This window comes from Liolophura sinensis, chromosome 4 (assembly GCF_032854445.1).
Source record: "Liolophura sinensis isolate JHLJ2023 chromosome 4, CUHK_Ljap_v2, whole genome shotgun sequence".
Taxonomy (NCBI): Eukaryota; Metazoa; Mollusca; class Polyplacophora; order Chitonida; family Chitonidae; genus Liolophura; species Liolophura sinensis.
In genome coordinates this window covers 4,486,272-4,509,476 of record NC_088298.1, presented here as the reverse complement: position 1 = coordinate 4,509,476, position 23,205 = coordinate 4,486,272, and the positions used below count along the sequence as shown (strand labels likewise).

Genomic DNA, 23,205 nt, shown 5'->3' with positions numbered 1-23,205 from the left:
AGAGTGAGGATGGAGAATAGGGATGTAGGATAGTGATGCAGGGAAGATGTGGAGAATGGAATTGATATTGAAGATGGATAATCGGAATAGTTAATTAGTATGTAGGACGAATGATAGGTGCAGAATGGGGATGTAGAATGGGGATGTAGATTGGGGTTGAGAATGGGGATGGAGAGTGGGGATGTGAACTGGGGATGCAGAATGGGGATGGAGAGTGGGGATGGGGAATTGGGATGTAGATTGGGAATAGAGAATGGGGATGGAGAGTGGGGATGTGAACTGGGGATGCAGAATGGGGATGGGATGTGAACTTGGGATGCAGAATGGGGATGGAGAGTGGGGATGGGGAATTGGGATGTAGATTGGGAATAGAGAATGGGGATGGAGAGTGGGGATGTGAACTGGGGATGGGGAATGGAAGGAGAACGGGAATGGAGAATGACTCATTCGTTTAAAGCGCTGGTCTCACAGCTGTTATTTGGCTGATGACCGAGGAGGTCGCAGGCTCGAATCCAAGACTGTCTGTATCAGGACTGGTTTTGCCAGGTTTGTATGGTAAATCCATAATTTCCTCCGGACATTGCGGTTTGTTCAATCCTGACATAAATCCTGACGGCGCCATACATAAGTTAAAAAAACCCTGGGTACCGTGTTTCATATAATTTAGACGTACAGCACAGAGAGAAAAACTAGAGCAGCGACGACAGTAACTTTGCTTAAGCCAAATTAGGGAACAGATAGAGTGATGTTAATTGCAATTAATTAGACGCCACTGGTCTAGAATTACTCAACATGCTCGTCATATACACTAACATAAAGACAACACACAGGGAACACCGATCAACTAGATGGACCAAAAAAAAATGGCGGACACGCCCCATAAGTGCACACAGCTTGGAATATAAAACAACAACATGCATGGAGAGCAAAATTATAGCGATGTTGACTACTTATATTGCATTAATATAAAAGACAGAGAGACAGGAAAAGCAGAGCATCGACAACAGTGTCATATTTGACAAATGGTCAACAATAAACGTTGAAATCCAGCCTCTTGTCAGTTTACCTCAGTTAGAGTTGATGCGTGACCATTTGCCAACCATTACATGCACAATGGTCACTGCCCTGAATTTTACTCTCCATACTAGGGTGTTTTAGATCCATGTGAGATGACCGCAACTACCCTAAGAGAGTTGTCGCTCATTGCCACCAGAGGGCGGGACAATATCATAATACGCTTCATACTACTTCAAATGAGAAACTCCTAGTTTCGTTCGATGTAATTTCTAAAGGCTTTGGTGCCTGTTTTGTTAAGTTTGGATCAGTCACATTTTGAACCTATAGATATGTCCAATAAGGTCACCATACAACCTTTACATTTATTTCATGCTAAAATTTTTTTTAGGAAATAAATTAAAACAGTTGAATTTGGTTCTGGGTCGTGTCAATGGCAACATTCAACTTATATTGTGTTTGCAAATTTATTAAAACAATTAATATATGGCATATAATAATCGGTATGTTGGATTGAAAATATGTTTACGTCTTAGGGTTGTAATTTGCTCATGTTTGTTTCCATGTTGTGAAACCCGCTGAGTCATCGATTTTGAATTTCAGTTCAAGATCAGTCAAATATTGACTGTGCTACGTCATCGCGAGGGCACATTCCTGTTCGCGTTTGCACGCTTATGAGGAGTTTGCACAACAGCGCCCTCTGACAGCAAGAGTTAATGGGAAGGTTGGCGGGAATGTTTGCAAATGCTTCAGTTACGCGAAGACTTTGTACCAGCCTAAGGGGTTTTCTAAACAGAAAAACAGAACCTACTCACGCATTCTATTAGTTGGTCGGAGAGAATGAAATGTAGCTAATGGGGGGGGGGGGGGGGGGGAATCCCGCTCTTCTGATATAAAAGTAGAAAATTGGGCTGCACGTTGTTGAATAACAATTCACTTTTACGACGGCAGCCAGCATTATGGTGGAAAGCCTGGCAGAGACAGCATCTGCAGGTTGCCGGAGAGCTGAAGCCAAGAACTATAGTCTATTTCTTTTAGCCATTCGCCTAATTTCAACTGTCTGTAAAATCCATCATACTCGGTACCAAAATTGCCTCTTGTGAGTGACACGTAACCAAAAGCTCTACATACTAAATGCAGCTATAACACTTTTTCTGATTCATAATTGATGATTCAAGAACTCATTGCCTCGGGACACGTCATAATTATTCACAAACCAGTGGCATGCTGGACAATGGGCGTTGAGAGTAATTTGTTTTACACTAGCTGTACCAACATTCGGTTAGAACATATTACACGCAGTGTACACTACACTCGCAGCCTGTAGACTACATACTTTTTTTTTATAACCGAATGTCCTAACATCCAACTCTAAAATCATTGTGCCGTGAGATAAAATAAAATTAATTTATGAGGATTATATTATACTAAAAAAAACAATGTCAAATATGACGATGTCAGGAACAGGTTTTCGATAACGGATGTAATAAAAGACGTCTAGAGTAGAACCAGATCAGCGACGTCAGTGTTATAGCTGGCAAATGGTCACACATAACCTGTGAAATCCGGCCTCATGTCATTTTACCTCAGTTAGGTTTTTATTCTAACTGATTATGTAAATGGTTAAGTAGTAGCAAATTACAAGTAGCGTATTAATTAAAGATATTGGCCTACTTGTACGTGCAAGAATCTACATACACAAACTTAAAGTTGCACTATTTTTCACGACCTAACTGCACCACCCGCCCACTAACCAACTTACATAAGCCTATTAAGTGGGCCTGTAATTGACTTAAAATTTCAAACAGGACTAAGCTACTCAGTTTGTCTTCCTAAATAGTTCTATTGACCTTAGAGAAGATGTGTCGAAGTTTGCTGGGGAAGGCTGATATCTTATAGGACAACTGTTAGTTTCAACACCAAAATAATGTTTTTTGATCTTTATTTGCCTTCATGCGAATTTTCTTCATGCGAATTTTTACGAGAAATACGGTAGGCCTACGTATGTTTTGGGCTAATTCCATTCTGCTGAACTAGTATGTCATCAGACACAGATATTAACTACAGTGTTGGTCATGAAGGGCTCAGTTTCCGTGACAATATCAGCGTGAAGGGAAACACAAACAGCTTTTCACTAAACCCTTTGGCCTTGGCCAGCCAAGGTTTTCGTCGGAGACATTTACACACATAATCCGTTGCTCTGCTTGTTTCACTTGGTCGTAAGCCATTAGCCCATGTCTTTTAGTTGTATACACCCACAGGCGTTTCCATTACCGCTATAAGAACAATCCGCCCGTCCGTGTGTATAGCATGCGTATGTTACAGTTCAGCTCGTGCAAACTGACAATGAGGTTTTAGGTTCAGATTTCAAGCGCAGTCTCCGTCAGTCTTTTCATTTTTTGCACACAACATTCTGAAACTTTGGAGGAAATAATTTGCCATATTATTTGTTGTCTGTTTTTTTTTTAAGGAAACCGTTCAGTGCGAAAGGGATGGGGAAAAAAGGAAATACAAATATCTACAAAATGGCCCACTTGTTTCGGTATAGGCCTGTTGTTGTTCCCTATCAATAGTAACAACAAATTTAAAACAGCTGAACAGCCACATTGAATAAAAACAGTAGTAATTTTGTCAAAGTCAAACGATACCCTCCCTTCTACCCCTCCGTATGTAAGGCGTAGTCCTAACTTTATGCTATCAATCTATGCGTCGAAAGAGACATGCGTACACCAGAGGTCAATGATCGCATGGCCACTTCCTCAAACGACGTTTAACACAAACCACTAAATAAATAAGAAAGTATACAAAGCACGAAATTATGACGGAATAATGCAAAGAGAAGCAGTCAACAGTTTTTAGTGACTTTGAAAAGACCTTAGGAACGTTCTAGGTGAATAAATGAAATCAGTATTCTTGGATATATCCAAGTTAGTGATCTAATTCAACGAACAAATTATACGGCCACTAGCAGAATAAGGTAATGTTAAGTATAGTCTATGAGACACCGCAAGTTCATCTCAAGTTCAAGATACCAGTTAACTAGCTTGCCAACCTTTGGATCAGTTTACGCCGACTTAGCACCGTATGTTTTCAAACACCTTAGCGTCGTTCGCGAAGAATTATCCTTGACGTAAGATACCTGGTGTTTAATGAGCACGTCCTTTTCTTTGTCAGTACCTACCTCCCGAAGACGCGGTCATGACATTTCCATCCAAGTTTTAATTCTCCTTCAGCTGTGACATTGCACCCTCACGTCTCTGACAAAGTCAGATCCTATACCCCTACCCTACCCCCACCCCCCAGCAAGCCGAAAGTCAATTTACACCTAACATTTACACCTTACAAATTTGAGTTCAGTTTCAGAGTGCGCATGCTTGCGAGTCGTTATATAACAATTTACCACGTGCCGGATTTGAGTGTGCGCATAAGCTAGTGTATTGCAAGAGGATCCGTTGTACCTTAGCCGGAAGCTTGAAAAGCTTTAGAAAGATTCCGTGTATTCAGGTAAATATGATATGTTTTATATTTCATATTTCGACATTTTTAGCGGTTGATATTTTGATGAACCCAGGTTATGCCCCGCCTTACGAAATGGCTGACGTCTAATGCTGGTACAATATGAGTAAACTATCGCGTTAACAGTTTGGTGGTTAACTGAGAAAATATAGTTTTCATCATAATGTAGAGCTTTTTCACTTGGTGAGAAACAGTTTTCACCACACATGACACATTTTACTTCGGAAACTACATTCAAAATAGTGAACATGATTGATACACTAAAACATAATCCGTTAATTTAACAGCAAGTGTGCTGTCTGAGAGATATTGAAAAAAGTATGTATGTATGTGTGTGTGTGTGTGTGTATTTGTATCCTTGGGGTTTAACGTCGTACTTAACAATTATTCAGTCATAATGAGACGATGAGGAGACATTAGGTTGTGTGTGTACATATTTTTGTCTTCTTTGGCAGAGCGAATCCACGCCACCAAAGTGATACTGTCACTGAAGTATCATGCCGAGACACAGACATGACACCCCCTTTTAGTCACAGTATACTGACACCAGGTCAACCAATCGTGTTTCCTTGCTCTAGCTTCCCAGTGCTGAGCGCCAAGCGAGGCAGAAACAAGAACAGTTTTTTTAAAGTCTTCGGTATGACCCGACTTCGATGCGGACCTTCTGTAACCATCATTACTTGCGTCATAATATCCTTATAGTCTAATGCAATCAAAATGTTGACCTAATAAAAATATGTGTCCTATATTTAACAGAATAACCTGCTACAAAAGAAGAGAAATACAATTTCACTCAGAATCATTTCAGATTTCTGTTAAATTCACAGAAACCATTCCATCATAAACAGGTAATTTCAGACAGAACTAATTCCGACAAACACATCCACAAATTCAACAGGGATAGACTTAGGCTTGGTGCTGTTCATATTTACAATAATTATACAAGAATACACACGTAGATGTATCTACCAGGAATATCGTGCGTATTTATGTAAACACATAACATACACTATTTTGGGTGAGTTTGGCATGTATGTTCACGTTCATGCTTTCAGAGCTATGAAATTGAATACTGTCTTATATAATTTTGATTTTGCTGAATTTCTCGCAAGCCTTACCTCTGCAGTATAAAATTATTTTAAAGGATTAGTGAAATATTTCTCTGTTTTGACTACATGTGTTATTATAAATTATAGATGCCAGTACTTGTTAGAAAATATGACTAGCATCCTCTTGGCCTTGAGGATGTGAAAGACGGCCATTACAAAAAACGTTTGCTTCAGTTTGTAAACGGGTGATTTTTTCTGTGAAAAATGTTACGCCGAGCACCGAAGACATATCTGTTTATATATTATTAGATCATCGTGCCAATTGAATGTCAGGGGTGTAAACAATTACAGAGAACTGTAGAAATAATCTGTTTTCTGACACGTTTGTGCGTTCCGCCAATATTAAAGTGAAAAAATATTTGATATTCACTCAGGTATACGGTGCTTTAGTTTTTAAAAACTCTAAAAATTTGTCGACATCCTTCCTTTGATTAGTGGAAAGGTTTCTTGCCATGTTGAGTTATTCAAGGACTCAAGAATGGAAGTTGTTGGCGCCTCGCGCTTTGTGCTCAACATTAAGAGATTAGAGCAACGAAACAGGATCGATTGGTCAGGTGTCAGTATAATATAACTGGGTGAGGTGTCATATCTGGTGTCTTCGGCATGATGCTTCAGTGGCGGTATCACTTTGGCAACGCCGACTCGCCCTACCACATGAAGACACAGTATATGTACACACACCCAATGACTCCTCGTCGTCATATGGCTGAGCAATTAGATACGACATAAAACCACAAGCGTGCATATATCCACACATGCATACAGACAGACAGACAGACAGACCGACTGGTCCGCACAGTTTGTAGAGTAGCACAGTTGGTAGAGCGTCCGCTTCGTGAGCGGTAGATCCAGGGTTCGAGTCACACCTAAGACTTTTAAAACTTCCTCGCTTGGGATTCAGCATGAAGGGATCCAGTGCAACGACTGGTTGACCCGTATCAGTATTGCTCGGGCGGGGTGGCTTGTTTGCCTTCGATGGCAGCACTAAATAAAAGAGGAGTGGGAATCCGTCCTGCAACAAGGAGACACATTACATGTGCTCTAAGGATTCCTTAGTCGTCATATGACTGAAAAATTGGTAAGTACGGCGTTTCACCCCAAGGATTCACTCAGTCATATATAACTACACACACATATTTACATACATAAATTTCTTGCAGCCTGTCCAATGTGCCGTGATTATGATGTTCAGATTGTCATAAATCTGTATGTTTGAAGTGTGTGTGGCCAGAGCTTACGACATAAATTCTCTCTGTCTTCAAAACTACCGGTACGACACACTGCTACAGCTATCGACTACTGCTAAGCTTCACAGGTTGGATTTATGAACCGTTAAAATCTAAGCGCATCTGAGATACGTATTTTGATTATATAAAATATTTTGACAACTTATGTACTAGCATGGTACACGATTTGAATACTGATTTTACTTATTCGCATAGTCTTTCCAACATTATTGAAAACTGCTGACGGCTTCTCTTTGCACGATTCCATCTTAATTCTTACTCTCATGTTTCGTTATTGATTGATGGTTGGGGCGAAAGTCTGTATTAAATTAGATTTAGTAAAACTTAGTTTTCAAACATTTGAGTGAGTGAGTGAATGCTTGGGGGTTTAACGTCGTACTCAACAATTGTGACGACGTAGGAATCCTTAGGGTGTATGTAATGTGCCTCCTTGTTGCAGGACGATTTTCCACTTCCCTTTTATCTAGTGATGCTTAACTGAGTTGGCTTACCGAAGGCAAGTAAGCCCGCCCCCTGCCTCAGCCCATTATACTGGTTCAAACATTTGAACTACAACATGCATTAGCATGGGTAAGTTATATGTTTGTAATACAAGAACATCATTTTCGTATCCGCGTGAGTGTTTGTTCAGCAATGATATCGATATACGGGACTACTGACACAGACTGGCCGACATTTTGTGCCACGTCCACGTGACCTTGTCTCCGGGATGACGCATGATCGTGAGAAAGAACAAAAATAGCCCGGATGTAATCGCTGTAACATCACGTCGAAATGTGAAGACACAAAAGAAAGAAAAAGAGACCGATCTTACAAGTTTCTTTCTTCGCGTGGTCTGTTGAAAACGCTTCATTTGGACATTTACTTTGATTTGATGATGTGAAAAGTGTGTTGAAAGTTCGATATCCATTTTTTTGCGGTAGGTCACGTAGTCATTTTAGTTATATAGAGGATATTGCGCAGTGAAGGCTGATTACTATAAATATTGTTCGAGTGAGAGGAGGAAAATGATAATCCACGAGACGTGAAAGATAGAAATGGTTATCATTCCTACCTTTCACGAGAACGATATTTTATGGTATTCAACCTTCACTGTGCAATATTCTATTTATTATTTATATCCTGACATTTTTTCTACATGTATATAAAGGCGTACCAATTTATCTGTTGCATCCGAGAAAAAAATAAGCAATGTGCCCTCTTCATCGTATTTCTGATTCTGTTCCTACGCGCTGCAATTTCGTTCACGTCTGCGCTCACAAAACTTTTTCACAGTTTTAAACGCTGCAGTGTAACAGCAAAATGTCATAACAAAAGTGATATCTAACTAGCGAAGATATCATTTTTATCAGTGAAGGAAATACTGCGATTTCATTGATGTATCAATAATAAATGATTTAATTTCATGAAATCTTAACGTAATTAGGCTATTAATTGTGATAGTTTTGGTCCAATAATTACATACAGCCCATTGTCCATTCACACGTGATGTCTCTGTTATAGTCGAGAATTATTGATGACGTAAGGAGTTATTATCGACCTTATCTGTTGTGAGTGGCCTGTGCACGTATAAGTGTTCCCCAGCATTAACAAAGCATTCCAGGATTTATAAATAATGCTTGTATTTAACAACAGTTGTTAAGCATAGGTGAGGTACATCTGTTTTTGTGATTTACCCAGATAGTATCTCTGGATTTCGGGATCGAAATGTTAATTGGATTTTGTCGCCTGTGTGGGTGGAATGTCCAATTTGTACTGGTTCATTGAAGACTCGTGCCTCCCTAATTATGCGCGCATGTCTCCCACAGCCATCATGTGTTTGTGCTGTTCGTTATCTGTCCCCTGAGCATGTCTGCTTTTCCAAACTTACGTTCGTCCGTTTGACTCTTTTTGTTTTTTTAGCAATTTCGATAAATTAACGCATGGCAGTCTTCAAGCTGCAAGGTATCTTCAGGCGAAATTTAATCAAATTTGTTTTAAGTTTTTTTACCAGGGCCTAAAAGATTTTGGAACATGCTAGTATTCTCCAATTCTTTTGCTTGTTAGAACATGTTGTAGTCATTTTGAAATACTTGAATGCATTTGATCAAATTTTATCTCCGAAACTTTTCTAGTTTTCGAATGTAGCTATCCTTATTTCTGTACGTAAGTTTCTCTACAAGGATTGGCGTTGGTGGGTGCATTAATTGGTTATGTAATTCGTCTTGTTATTGGCCGGCCCCGATGGCTCAGTTGATGGAGCGTCCGCTTCGGGGCCTGTATATCCAGGATCAATCCTGGATCGGGTCACACCCAAGAGAGGAATTTCTAGCTTCCTTCCTTGGCATTCAATATTAAGAGCACAGTCAACGACAAGCTATATCAGTATAACGGCGCGGGCGGGTTGGCTTACTTGCCTTCGGTAAGTTGTCTCAGTAAAGCAGAAGTAGATAAAGGAGCGGTGGAAATCCGTCCCGCAACAAGGAGGCACATTACATGCACTCTAAGGATTCCTTCGTCGCCATATAAAACTGTCAAGTACGACGTTAAATTCGAAGCACTCACTGATCTTGTGATTGTCAATATGTTGTATTTACCCTCTCGTTTTAAAGACGAGTAAAGTAAGTAGAGACAAGGTGTTGAAACGTACATATTTCCATGGTACCTTAGAAAACAAACTTCAGAACAGTTAAAATGATTAATAGAACTCTCAGAGTCACAAAACGCTAGTAACGTCATCATGGTCGAATTACCATACTACCGTACTTTTTGGTTCGCGAATGTTGAACTTCAACTGTATATGTACGTTAAAATTTCATTTTGAACCTGCCTAAAAATTGTCATTTTACGGGATTTGTTCAGCTTCTAGTTAAACAAGAAGCCAAAATTTATTATTTCCACCACACACAACAAAAACAAAAGCCAAAACTTCTTATTTCCAGCACACATAACGAAAACAAGAACTAAAATCTTCTTATTTCCTGTACACACAAGGAAAACAAAAACCAAAATCTTCTTATTCCCAGTAAACATAACGAAAACAAAAGCCAAAATCTTCTTATCTCCAGTACACATAACGAAAACAAAAACCAAAATCTTCCCATTTCAAGCACACAACGAAAACAAAAACGAAAATCTTGTTATTTCCAGCACACACAGCGAAAACAGTCAGCATCTTCATATATCGTGCTAGATATATTTTGGAGAGGAGAAAATGGGTGAGGTTAAGGAAGATAAAGTTTAGTGTCGAACATTGATACAAATAGATAAAAAGCGTGGTATCAGGCAACAGAACATATTTTCATCGGGTAGGAAGGCATTAACACGTTTAAGTATATTTTGAAGGGTTAGATTAACCTTTCTATGAAACACTTTGAACAGATTTATGGGATCTGTTGAAACTTTTATGACAGTGGGCCTTCTTACGATTTTGGATCTTTACCCGACACTTCTGTCTTTCACAATTAGCGCACGTGTTAGCAGGATATGTTAATAGACAAAACTCTGCTGGATTTTCCCGCCATTTTTGAGAATTTGAAACTTGAAAGGGAAACAGTCAGCGATAACACAAGCTGGATTCCACCCATGTATAATTTGTCACTTTTCGTAAAATAGAACTAATTTTTGGCAAATCATGTCAACTGATACCGACAAATCAGACAGGGAATATCTTAGTAAGTCTGTTTATATAAATTAAAGCCAATAGATCAATCATCTAAATCAAACAGCTGTAACAGATTAAGAGGCGAAGTAAAGTTTTAAGTCTTTCTTTTATATATGAAAAACCCATGCACCATTCTGTTAAACCAAACTCTCTATCTGTGAAACCAAGACCCCTTCAGTCTAGCCCTCTCATATTTCTCAAGTAATATTTTGACATCGGTATTGACTGTTCAGGTTAACTCGTGTGTGTTTAAACTCGGCTGACACAACGCTCCTTGTCTGCAGGATCCCAGTGTGGACGGATCTGGTTCGTGACGCATCCTACACACCGGTTATAAAACAAGGTAACGATGTGATGCTATTCCCCGGTCGGGACCTCGGTGGACTTGAAATCTGTAACCTGTACCAGGTTGGCGGTTGTATAGAGTCCTCGTCTGGCCTTGCTACAGATCCGTGTTTTACCAGTGTTAGACAAGGCCTCATGTCACCAAAGTGTGTAGTCTTCACCGTTGACATTTGTCAAGGATAAAAGTTACGAAAGTATCCAACATCACAAATGTAGAATTTCTCCAACAAAAAAAGAAAAACAAACCACACCCCTCCCTCCCCACAAAAAAGAAAAAAAAAGAAAAGAAAATTAACATCATTTTAAGATCATTAAGATCATTTCATAGATCTACCAATCGATATTGAAAATAATCCGTCAGCAAATCAATCGTTCGTTCAGTCAGTCAACCAACCTTATATTTGTTATGCAGCAATATTAGTGAACCAGCCCATCAGTAATTTTAGTCAATTAGTCACTCGGCAAATTAGTCAGTAAGTCGATGAACAATATTAGTTAATAAGCCAGACAGCAATATTAGTCAATAAGCCAGTCGAAATATTAGTCAATAAGCCAATCGAAATATTAGTCAATAACCCTGACGACAATAGTAGTCAAGAAGCCATTCAGCAATATTAGTCAATAATTCACTCGGCAGAATTAGTCAATAACCCAGATGGCAATAGTACTCAATAAGCCATTCGGAAATATCAGTCAATCAGTCAGTCGGCAATATTGGTCAATCGGTCACTCGGCATTATTAGTCAGTAAGTCGGCAATATTAGTCAATCAATCAGTCGGCAATATCAATCAATCATTACTCGGCAAATTAGTCAATAATTCAGTCTGCAATATTAGTCAATCAGTCAGTGGGCAATATGAGTCAATCAGTCAGTCGGCAATATTAGGCAATAGGCAATATTAGGCACTATGTGAGGGAGTCGGCAATATCAGTAAATCCGTAAGTCGGCATATTACTCCATAAGTCAGGTAGGACTGATTTTAGTCGACAGTTATGTCAGTCTGTCAGTCAGCAATATTAGTCAATCAGTCAGTCACCAATGTAATTATATTCAGTCAGCCAGTCACTGAGGTCAATTTTGCAGTCGTTTGTTCAGTTTGTCACTCAGTCAGCCCAATAAGTCAGTCTTCCCTATATGTTAGTTAAACCTGTAACGAATCGCATACATCAGTGAGAGATGGAAACAGTAAATAACTCAACCAGTCAGTCTATCCGTCAGCCATTCAGGAAGCAGAATGTTATTAAGTCTTTATTGGCACCTGTTCCATAAAGACAAAGCATGGCTTACGTGAACTTTTACTACAGCTGCAGTCACAGTATATGTTGTGTGCATCAAGTGCGATCAAGACAAATGTGTCATCCAGGAGGCCTATATTTTCAACCAATCAGGACCTTATTTTATAGTGATCATATGATACGTTGATAGTAACCATGACAACATATGTGATTTGGATATTGATTACACTTACGATTAAATTACTTATTAAATTTATCTAGTGTCTTTTCTGGTATTATTGTCTGCTTCTCTGAACATGACTGTTCTAATTTCTTATTTTATTTGCTTTTGTTGTTCTTTGGTGATTACGCTGTATTGAAAGCTGGTTTGAAAATCGGTCTTATGTTTGTTGACTTGGACCGTCCATTATGATTGATGCGTTCTGTACGAATATCTCAGTGTAACACGTGAGTCCATGGTTGTAACGTTTATCTTAGCTTACGGTTATTGTATTTGAGCTCAAATTTCGTTCAAGATTGTAAGCTACTCATTTTTACCTGATTCTGATAGATCTGTTCATGTTTGTTTGGAAAGTTAGATCATACGTTAGTGAAGCTTCAGTACCAAATAGTAATATTTGATCATCTTTATAATATAATTAAAGACGTACAGCATAGAGAGAAAAACCAGAGCAACGACGACAGTGTGATAGACGTACAGCATACAGAGAAAAACCAGAGTAACGACGACAGTGATAGACGTACAGCATAGAGTGTAAAACCATGGCATTGCCAACAGTGTGACAGACGTACAGCATAGAGAGAAAAAACAGAGCAGCGACAAAACAGTGTGACAGACGTACAGCATAGAGAGAAAAACTAGAGCTGCAACGACAGTGTGATAGCTGGCAAATGGTCATACCTAACCGGTGAAATACGGCCTCTTGTCAATTTACCTAGGTTAGAGTTTTATTCGAACTGTTCATGTAAATGCTTAAGTAGCATTAGATTACATGTCCCTTAGCATCATGGCTTTAGCAGAATTATAAATTATTTATAAGCTACTAAAAGTGCACTTTTGGGCCGAATTTCAGGTGAAATACAGAACCGAATTTTGCGTGACATGGCCAGTAAAAGATTCGACTAGCTCTGAGTTAAAATCTGTGTAGTAAACAACCAGATTATCCAAGAATGAGTTCTAGGGCTGCGGAAAAACGGCCTTTAGAAAAATCCCACATCTCAAAGTTGACGACTTTCTCCTGGCTAGCAACTGGTGAAGTCGTTGATGACAATGAACGTAGGCCTAAATGCCTTTACGCCGGTTCCTGAACGATAGGGCTTGGCCACATGACCGAGAGCCAAAACAAAGAGATCTGTCCTCTTGAGATTACCCTGAAGGCTTGTTTGGACTCGTCTCACAAAACCCTTTTTTCCCGGTGCTTTCCACCGAGCATCCTTTGCAGCGTTTATCGGTGTGTTTATTTTGTACGAGGGCGTCCGTAAAGAAGATCTCAACTTTCGTCCTATGAGAAGTTTGTCTGAGACGGAGTTAACAAAATAACCTCAAGTTTAAATCTCAAAAGCCCTAAACTCATAGTTACATCATTGCTTATTTACGCGAATACATTCTGAGAAAAGGCCGGATGTGATGGCGCCATTTTTGTTTGTTATCTGCTTTAAGGTAGCTGCTTAAACCATGCTACATGCTAATGCGCAGGTTTCGAGTTACGCCACTACGACAACAGAATGACGTCCCGCTGCAAAATGACGTCACCACTTTACGGCACAGTAGGGCTACTTGCCTATCTTTTAACATGGCAGTGATCCTATTTAGATCAAAGTATCGACAGACAATGATTTTTTGTGTAATATTGGGAACGCAAATTTACCGCTGGACACAATTCAGAAGATCAGTGTAATCCTTTCAATTAGTTCTCTATATTCTATATACAACCCCATGTTAAAATTACCAGATTGGCCCTTCCGTGCCATAAAGTGACGACGTTATATCGTAAAGGGACGTCACTCTGTAACGTCATATCTCGAAACATGCGTATTGTTATGGGACAAATTGCATATTGTCAACTCGAAGGACTATGAAAGCCGTTTAAGACCACCATTGTGTCATCGTACTATCGTCCCATCGTCCAACGATGTTGCGAAACCATGGAACTACACTGTGAAATGATGGCACAATAGTGCGAAGCGATGGAACGATTCTGCGAAGGGCTCTTTCCCTAACACAACAACTGGGCCTGAACAACTGATGACGTAATTAGGTTTTAGGGCTTTTTCAGGCGTGGAGAGACAGGTCGCCGTTATGAAACAACCAAGCGTTGTCTGACATAATCTTGAAAAAATATATGTGTATTTGACACATAAACAACCGATACACCGCAGGCTGAAAGGACATTCAAGTGAAATTAAAGGCATGTATAATTTGCTACTATTTATGCATTTACATGAACAGTTAGAATAAAACCCTAACTGACGTAAATAGGCCGTATTTCAGTGGTTACGTGTGACCATTTCCCAGCTATAACACTGCCATCGCTGCTGTATTTTTCTCTCTATGCTGTACATCTTTAATTATATATAGGCCAGTGAAAGCGATGAGGATAGAAGCAACTCTAGGCAAGGGTGTACATTCATCGTGTTGATCGTGTTGATATGTGAACAGTTCAAATGCAAAGTGCAACTGGGACACATATTTTAATATCGACAACTTTATATACTAACGTGTAGCCGATATGAAGAATGATTCCATTTTTTCGCCTTCAGCATACCTTCTGTCTTTCCAACATTTTTGAAAACTGTTGAGTGCTTCACTTTGATTCAAAGTAGACTTTATAAACTCTTCGTAATTTGGTAATTCGTATTAAACGTCTTTTTGGGAAGTGGCCTTGCGATCATTAACCCAGACCCGGAATCTTGGTTGTCGACTGGCATATGAATGTCTGTTTCTACCCATAGCCGCATATTTTTGGTCTAATTTTATTTAAACTATGTCGTAAGGGCGCAGAGGTTGTTACTTTTTAGGTATATACATGTACATGAAATTTGAAATAAAATCCTGACAGATAAATTGACAAGAGGCTGTGTTTGATCGACTACTTGTGACGATTAGCCAAGTGTCACACTGTCGTTGCTGCCCTGGTTTTATTTGTATGATTTTTTTAATATATTCATACAATAGTTAATTTTTATGAATTTTTCATCCACAGAAGAGGTGACATCATCACTATCAAGGCTCATGATTTCTCTGACGTTGCTGCTTTATACGTTCCTTGAATGGATAGGTTCGGCTCAAGGTAGGTGACGTCACAGTCAATTTACTGGAGATAAAACCAAATGCTGTCAGCCTTAAACTGCGGCTAATACAACACATTTCATTCAGGATATATTAGTCTTAGCCTTAAAGAATGAGGGCTTCCTCTCTGGTCGTACGTCAGGAGATCCGTCAGCAACCTGTGGATAGTCATGGGCTATGCACCGGTTTCCCCCCGCCATACTGCTCGCCTCCTTCGTATCGGGAAAAATTCTTGAATACGGCATAAAACATGAAATAAATTAAGTTCATTTTTTTATACATGGTACGTTGATCTGTAATAATGAGGTAAAATGATATGTAGTATTTTCTTTGAATAGCTGTAATGTCAAAAATGCGCTTCCGTAGCTTGAACGATTTGGCGACACGTGCATTGATTTAATCTTGCCGTTTTTGTCTTTCATCTTTGACCTGTACAGGGGAGAACTACCTGGCTGTGTGTTACTTCACAAACTGGGCTCCTATGAAGTTAAGCCCAGAGGCCAGACTGCCTATCCAGGACATAAATCCACACCTCTGCACACATCTGATATTTGCCTTCGCCAAAGTTGACCCTGAAAACCTGACGCTGGCGGCCACAGACCCCTACGACGAGACAAAAAATGGGGTCAAAGGAAATTACGCACATTTCACGGACTTGAAAAGGCGCAATCCCAAACTGAAGACGGTGCTATCGATAGGGGGCGCTAAGTATTCCGGAGAGGGATTTCATACTGTGATAGAAAACAGGGATTCTCGCGTGACTTTCGCGAGAAATTGTATTACGTACATCCGGGACCGTGAATTCGACGGCCTCGATGTGGACTGGGAGTATCCTGGTGATCCGCCTGAGTCGAAATTCAAGTTTACGCTGTTATTGAAGGTGAGTGGATTTTAAAAAAGAATCAATGTGATCTCTTATGCTTGGTGCAAAACGCTAGATTAAATTTTTCACAAAAGCAGAGATTATTGCCTCCTTAAAATGTTGCAAAAGTTTTCACAAGAAAACACACGCTCTGATACCTCCGTCTATGTTTAGGTGCTGAAATCATTAACTGGTTGGCATGGCAGCTCGTAGGTACAGTTTTTTTGTTGGGGGTGGGGATGGGTACTTAGAAAAGAAGTTTTTTTTTATCTAATAACAAAAATTGCTCATAATATAATGCATAAAAACTAGAAATGTCTGCCTTTTTACAGGAAATAAGATTTAGTATTTCCTGTATCATAAGATCTACCTTATGATCTGACATGTATCTTTTGATGCCAGTCAAGCTATTCATGCGTTCAAGTTTGACATTTTAAACGGAAAACTCTGAATGAGTTTGTTTTATCCCGTATATGCATGTACATTGGTATTATCATTGAGAGTGAGTCTTTACACTGCGTTTTGTTATGACGTGTTTTGTTATGACGTATTTTTTATGCCAAAAAAGGAAACGCTGAGGTGACATTTTTGATTTTATTTGCTTATGTTCAAAGTAAAGTAATTAATTCAATACGATTAAGCCGAATTAGACAATGGGAAAAGCAGAATGTCAGTAATTATAAATTAAAGAAATGAAGCTCATTCAGACATGTCATCAGATCACAAGAATTCAAGCTCATTTAGACATGTCATCAGATCACAAGAATTCAAGCTCATTCAGACATGTCATCAGATCACAAGAAATGAAGCTCATTCAGACAAGTCATCAGATCACAAGAATTCAAGCTCATTTAGACATGTCATCAGATCACAAGAATTCAAGCTCATTCAGACATGTCATCAGATCACAAGAATTCAAGCTCATTCAGACATGTCATCAGATCACAAGAAATGAAGCTCATTCAGACAAGTCATCAGATCACAAGAATTCAAGCTCATTCAGACAAGTCATCAGATCACAAGAATTCAAGCTCATTCAGACAAGTCATCAGATCACAAGAAATGAAGCTCATTCAGACAAGTCATCAGATCACAAGAATTCAAGCTCATTCAGACAAGTCATCAGATCACAAGAATTCAAGCTCATTCAGACATGTCATCAGACCACAAAAAATCAAGCTCATTCAGACAAGTCATCAGATCACAAGAAATGAAGCTCATTCACACAAGTCATTAGACCAGAAGGAATGAAGCTCATTCAGACATGTCATCAGATCACAAGAATGGAAGTTCATTCAGACATGTTATCAGATTACAAGAAGAGATTCATCTCAGTGTCTGTTGTCGCCAGGATGTGCCAAAGGGGAAGGCGCAATTTAGGACGTATACTCTCCTCCAAAAGATAATGTTTTTTCCTGCCTTGTGTCAAACCCAGTTCTAGTGATTCCCAAAGACTTTAAACATGGCACTGGTTGCTGTCTTGCTTGGCTCTCAGCACTCAGAGGTCAAAGCAAGGAAACAGCACTGGTTGACATGGTGTCAGTATAATGTGACTGGGTGGGTGTCATGTCTGGTGACTTCGGCATGATACTTCAGTGGCGGCAGCACTTTAACGGAATGGACTCGCCCTTCCACAAGAAGACACAGTATATATACACACATCTAATGACTCCTCGTCGTCATATGACAGGAAAAATAGTTAAGTACGACGTATAACATCAAACATGCATGCATACGTACATGCATACAACATGTCTTGAAAATGACTGAACTGTTGACGATTGTGTCATAGCTAAAAGATGTAGGTTATAACTTTGTTAAAGCTGGATAAATATGAAGTTAATATATTTTGAAGAGATTTGCAGGGCACACATTTTAATAATATTGGAGGTATTTGGTGTTTTTTACTGACTTCTTTGCAGTAAAATTGCTGGATTGCAGTGGATTGATTTCGTTCAGTTTCCAAACTTAAAAAACTGTAAGCTTCATTTAAAGCCAGCTTTCATCTATGTCGGTATGTTGTTTTGTCTCAGTTTGCAATGCTTTGAACAGTTCTAACCACAGAGCGACTGCTATACCTATATTCGCATTCTATAACCCGAAATTATCCACGGACTACGAGTTTTCAATGAATTTTAAATTGGGTGCCATGTCTATATAGAATATTGATTGTCTTTGCTGTAAGATTGAAAACTGATAACTGCTTCCCATGCGCTGTTTTATGCGGCTTTAAAATTTGACCACTCTGAACGCAGCCTCTAGGTATGTCTGTTTCGACGCCGAGATGCCCTATAACGTCGACATTTTACCATAAAATTAGGAAACATTTCTCTTCATGGTAGTGTCTGCATTAAACCTTCTTTGGAAAATTGTACTGGTAATTATTGATCCAGAGCGTCCATTATTATAATGGTTGACAATACGGGAGTTTTGAGTTCGAACTGTTTTATTATTGAAGGTAAAAAAAGTCCAACTGTATCATGTGACATGTCAAAAATGTTACGTAACTGTTTAGGATCACATTCACAATAACAAGGGCGTCATGACCAACGTGTCATAAGTATTTTAGAGTGAACGAATGACGGACAAAGTTGAGAATGTGAACGTTTGTGAACTTGAGAAGTTCCTAATGGACACAGGTGTCATTTGTGCCTCTGGAAAAGGGTGAAACGGGTGATCAGTAAATCAATTTTAGCAAAAGTTGCCTATCATTTTTCACCATTCACATGACACAGTAGGAGTGTTTTTGCACTCGAAACTCCCCTACTGGTATACAAGTGTCTGTTTGGAAGCCGAGGTACATCATTATTACCATACTCTATTGAATCGGGAGATATTTCTCTGCGTGGTAGTTTAGTTTTGGAAATTGACCTGGTAGTTATTGTTATTAATCGTCCATTACGGTTAACGATTGTTGTAAGACACCTAAATGTTCTAACATTAGAAATCATACAGCCTGATTTGGTGGATGACAAGAGTATTAGTATCATATAACCTTACCTTACAGACCTCAAAACAGCTTTCATTTCGCCAAACAGAAGATGTTATGAACAGTGTTGCACTACGTAACTTTGTAATATTGGATCATATACGCGGAGGTGGGTGGGGGGGGGGGATTTTCCCCAAATGGATTTGGTACAATTGATGGTCTCCATTAGCAGCAAGCCTGTCAGCCTAATACATTTAAAAAAAAGTAATCTCTGAATTGTAACAAAAAGTCTCTTTATTCGGTTATTATAACACAATACTACGTCATATTTAACAGTATATCCTGTTAGTCTCATCCAGTCTTAGTGTGGAATTAATGGAATATATATCTACTATGTTTAACAGAATAATCAGCTGCAGTAACATTGAATACATTCTAGCATCACTTAGGCAACAGAATTTCTCTTAAATCTAACAAATTTAACAATCGCAAATGGCTTTCAAACTACTAGGCTACATTACTAAGGTAGGCCTAGTATATCGACCTACAAGTCAGGTTGTGACACCTGACCTTTCCAAACACTTTACTGTGATCGTTTGTTGGACGTCAGACACACAGATGCTTAGCTCAGAACCCAATTTTCACCTGGATACTATTTTACCTCCCTTACTTACACGTACTCATTTATAAATCTTCTACAAGACGTAAGTCAGCCACAGGTGTGTATCTTGACACTGTAAAGCAAGCGATCTGCCTTCATTCAGTGCTGCGGAGGAAATGCTTAAGGATGGCTGGAGTCATGCAGGCACAGTAAATTGAAAGTATGACTTGAATGAGACAGGAAGTATAAGCTTAAGGTAGATACGATAAAGGCTGAAAGCTGCTTATGCTCAGCACGATTAGCGCGGACCGGTTCGACAACTATCATCCCAGCCCATGTTCCGTTAACACGGAAAACTGCGGACCTGATGGAACAATGCTCGCACCTTGTGTGCAGTTGCTTTATTGCACACATGCTTCGGCAAGATCAAAAGCTGCAACTGCTTACTAAGGGATCCCTAAATGTCATTTCAACACGCCTGTTGATAAATGCGTATATACACGAAGCATTAACGGGGCACTGGTAATTAAAGGCATGCGAAGCAGCAAGACATTTAATCTGTTTTTCTTCTCAGTTCGGGTTTTAAACATCTCGAGTTAATTGACTCAGTATTAGCTATAGAAGACTAAAGTAATCAAATAGTCACCCCGTAACTAATAATCGATACCACCATCATTCTCTCAATCAATGATTGATTGATTGATTTATTGGTTAATTTCATTGGAGTTTTATTTACTTATTTATTTGATTGGTGTTTACGCTGTATTTAAGAATATTTCACTTATACGAAGGATTATAAAACAGAAAAAATGTAAGATAGGAAGCTATGAGCCTTCGAGAGCGACAGCTCATATCGGTAACACCATGTATAGATTGGGACAACTCGTCCTGTGTTTACTGGTTTTAGTAAGACCTCTACATAGCCGAATAAATACATTATCAATATTTAAAAAACTACAGCATAGAGAGCAAAACCAGAGCAGCAATGATAATATGATATATATAGTTAGGAAGTGGTCATAGACATGTAAATACTTAAATCGTTCCAACTTGTACTCAACTGAAAAGTTGTTAAGTACGACGTAAAATCCAAAGCGTATACATACATGACCGTGCAAAGGGACCGGGAGCCCGTCTGACAAAGCGAACGAAGCGGTACGTACACGTATCTTCCATGGTGACGTAATATCTACAGCACTGGTCGCCATGGAATTTAAGTACAGGTAATGTAACTTGCGCTTTGTGAAACGGGCCCCCAGGGCCGATTGTACTGAAATGAGATCTTAAAGCTTATTGTTAGACTTAAGATGTTAAAATTGTATCCACCTCACCAATGCCATCTTAAGACAAATGTGTCCAAATTTCAACTTAGTGTAAAACTAAGCTTTGTAAGGAAGTTTTAAATTTTGACTTAAGTCAGAAATGGTTTTGTGGACTCGGCCCTGGCGCTCAGAAATACTTAGTCCCCCAGTAAATTCGGCTCCAGCCCTCAGGTATGCTTAGTCCACCCGCAGAATCGGCCCCAACCCTCAGGAACACTTAGTCCTTCCGCAGAATCGGCCCCAGCTCTCAGGAATACTTAGTCCACCAGGAGAATCAATCCCAGCTTTCAGGAATATCTAGTCCGTTAGCAAAATCGTCCACAGTCCTCAGGAATACTTAGCCCACCAGCAGAATCGGTCCCAGCTTTCAGGAATACTTAGTCCACCAGCAGAATCGGCCCCAGCCCTCAGGAATACTTAGTCTGTCAGCAGAATCGCGCCCAGCCCTCAGGAATACTTAGTCCGTTAGATGAATCGTCCACAGCCCTCAGGCATACTTAGTCCATCAGCAGAATCGGCCCTAGCTCACAAGAATACTTAGTCCAACAGGCAATTCCGTCCCAGCTTTCAGGAATACTTAGTCCACCAGCAGAATCGGTCCCAGCCCTCAGGAATACTTAGTCCATCAGCAGAATCGGTCCCAGCCCTCAGGAATAATTAGTACACCCGCAGAATCGGCCCCAGCCCTCAGGAATACTTAGTCTCCCAGCAGAATAGGTCCCAGCACCCAGGAATACTTAGTCCGTCAGCAGAATCGGTCCCAGCCCTCAGGAATACTTAGTCCATCAGCAGAATCGGCCCCAGCCCTCAGGAACACTTAGTCCGTCAGCAGAATCGGGCCCAGCTCTCAGGAATACTTAGTCCATCAGCAGAATCGGCCCCAGCTCTCAGGAATATGTAGTCCGTCAGCAGAATCGGTCCCAGCCCTCATGAATACTTAGTCCACCCGCAGAATCGGGCCCAGCCCTCAGGAATACCTAGTCCTTCAGCAGAATCGGCCCCAGCTCTCAGGAATATGTAGTCCGTCAGCAGAATCGGTCCCAGCCCTCATGAATACTTAGTCCACCCGCAGAATCGGGCCCAGCCCTCAGGAATACCTAGTCCTTCAGCAGGATCGGCCCCAGCTCTCAGGACTACTTAGTCCTTCAGCAGAATCACAACCAACAGAACAACAACAACATTGTGAAAGCAGATGAATGGTCACATACATTACGAGTAAAATCCAACCACCTTGCAACAGACCTTTCTCAATTGGTGAATAAAGACTAGTCATAAGCAATATTGTTGCACATAGGTCAACCAGATGTCCCACAGATTGGGTACAAATTCTCAATCTTTCTGTGACGTCATGACGTCACCAATTTCTTTCACCGGGAATGGAATGAAAGGTAACATTTTCACGAGAAGGGATAGTCGAATGTGTTGGAACCATCCATTGTTAGAACACCTCATTCAATTGTTCACACATTGCCCACTAGCACCATGTTTTACACCTTTACCACTGCCAAAATGTTGGATGTAACATTCTTACATTTATGTACAGCATTTCGGTTTGTAAAAGAGAGAGCTTAACATTGGTACGTGTGTGTTTGTGTTCAAAATGTTATATAACACCTGATAAATATCACGCATTATCTCGCGAGACCAGTAGTTTTGCAACAAGTCAGGTGGCCTGGCTGGCCAAGATTAGTCAACCTCTCCGCTCTGTATCTTCGCCTTTCTTCACTGACACAACGAAAATAAGATACGGGAATCTTGAATAACACCCAGATCATTGCTCTTACGGTGATGAATCTATATGCGTCGAAACAGACATTCGCATACCAGCCGTCAACCATAATGGATGTTCTAGGTCAATAAGGCTAAAGAAGTAAGATGAGACAGGAAATGATCTTAGAAAATATAAAAACTCTGTCTCAATCTTTGTTTCTAACAGTACTTTGTACATTTACAGTCTCTTAATATAAAATATGTACATCATGATTTTAACAGAAAACTGAAACAAATTTATTGATGAATGCCGACTATAGGTTTGCTGGAGGACATCAGTGGTGATGCTAACCCTACACGTGCAGCGTACAGGCAAAAAAA

General features: G+C 39.8%; 1 protein-coding gene across 1 annotated transcript in view; it reads left to right on the top strand.

The window, feature by feature from the left end:
* The window catches only part of LOC135464887 (chitotriosidase-1-like), a 32,521-nt gene that overhangs the window by 3,582 nt on the left and 5,734 nt on the right, over positions 1-23,205 (top strand). Inside the window, exons 2-3 of the mRNA XM_064742456.1 lie at positions 15,315-15,401; positions 15,838-16,280. Coding sequence (XP_064598526.1) covers positions 15,315-15,401; positions 15,838-16,280 — 530 coding nt within the window. The remainder of the gene's footprint in view (positions 1-15,314; positions 15,402-15,837; positions 16,281-23,205) is intronic.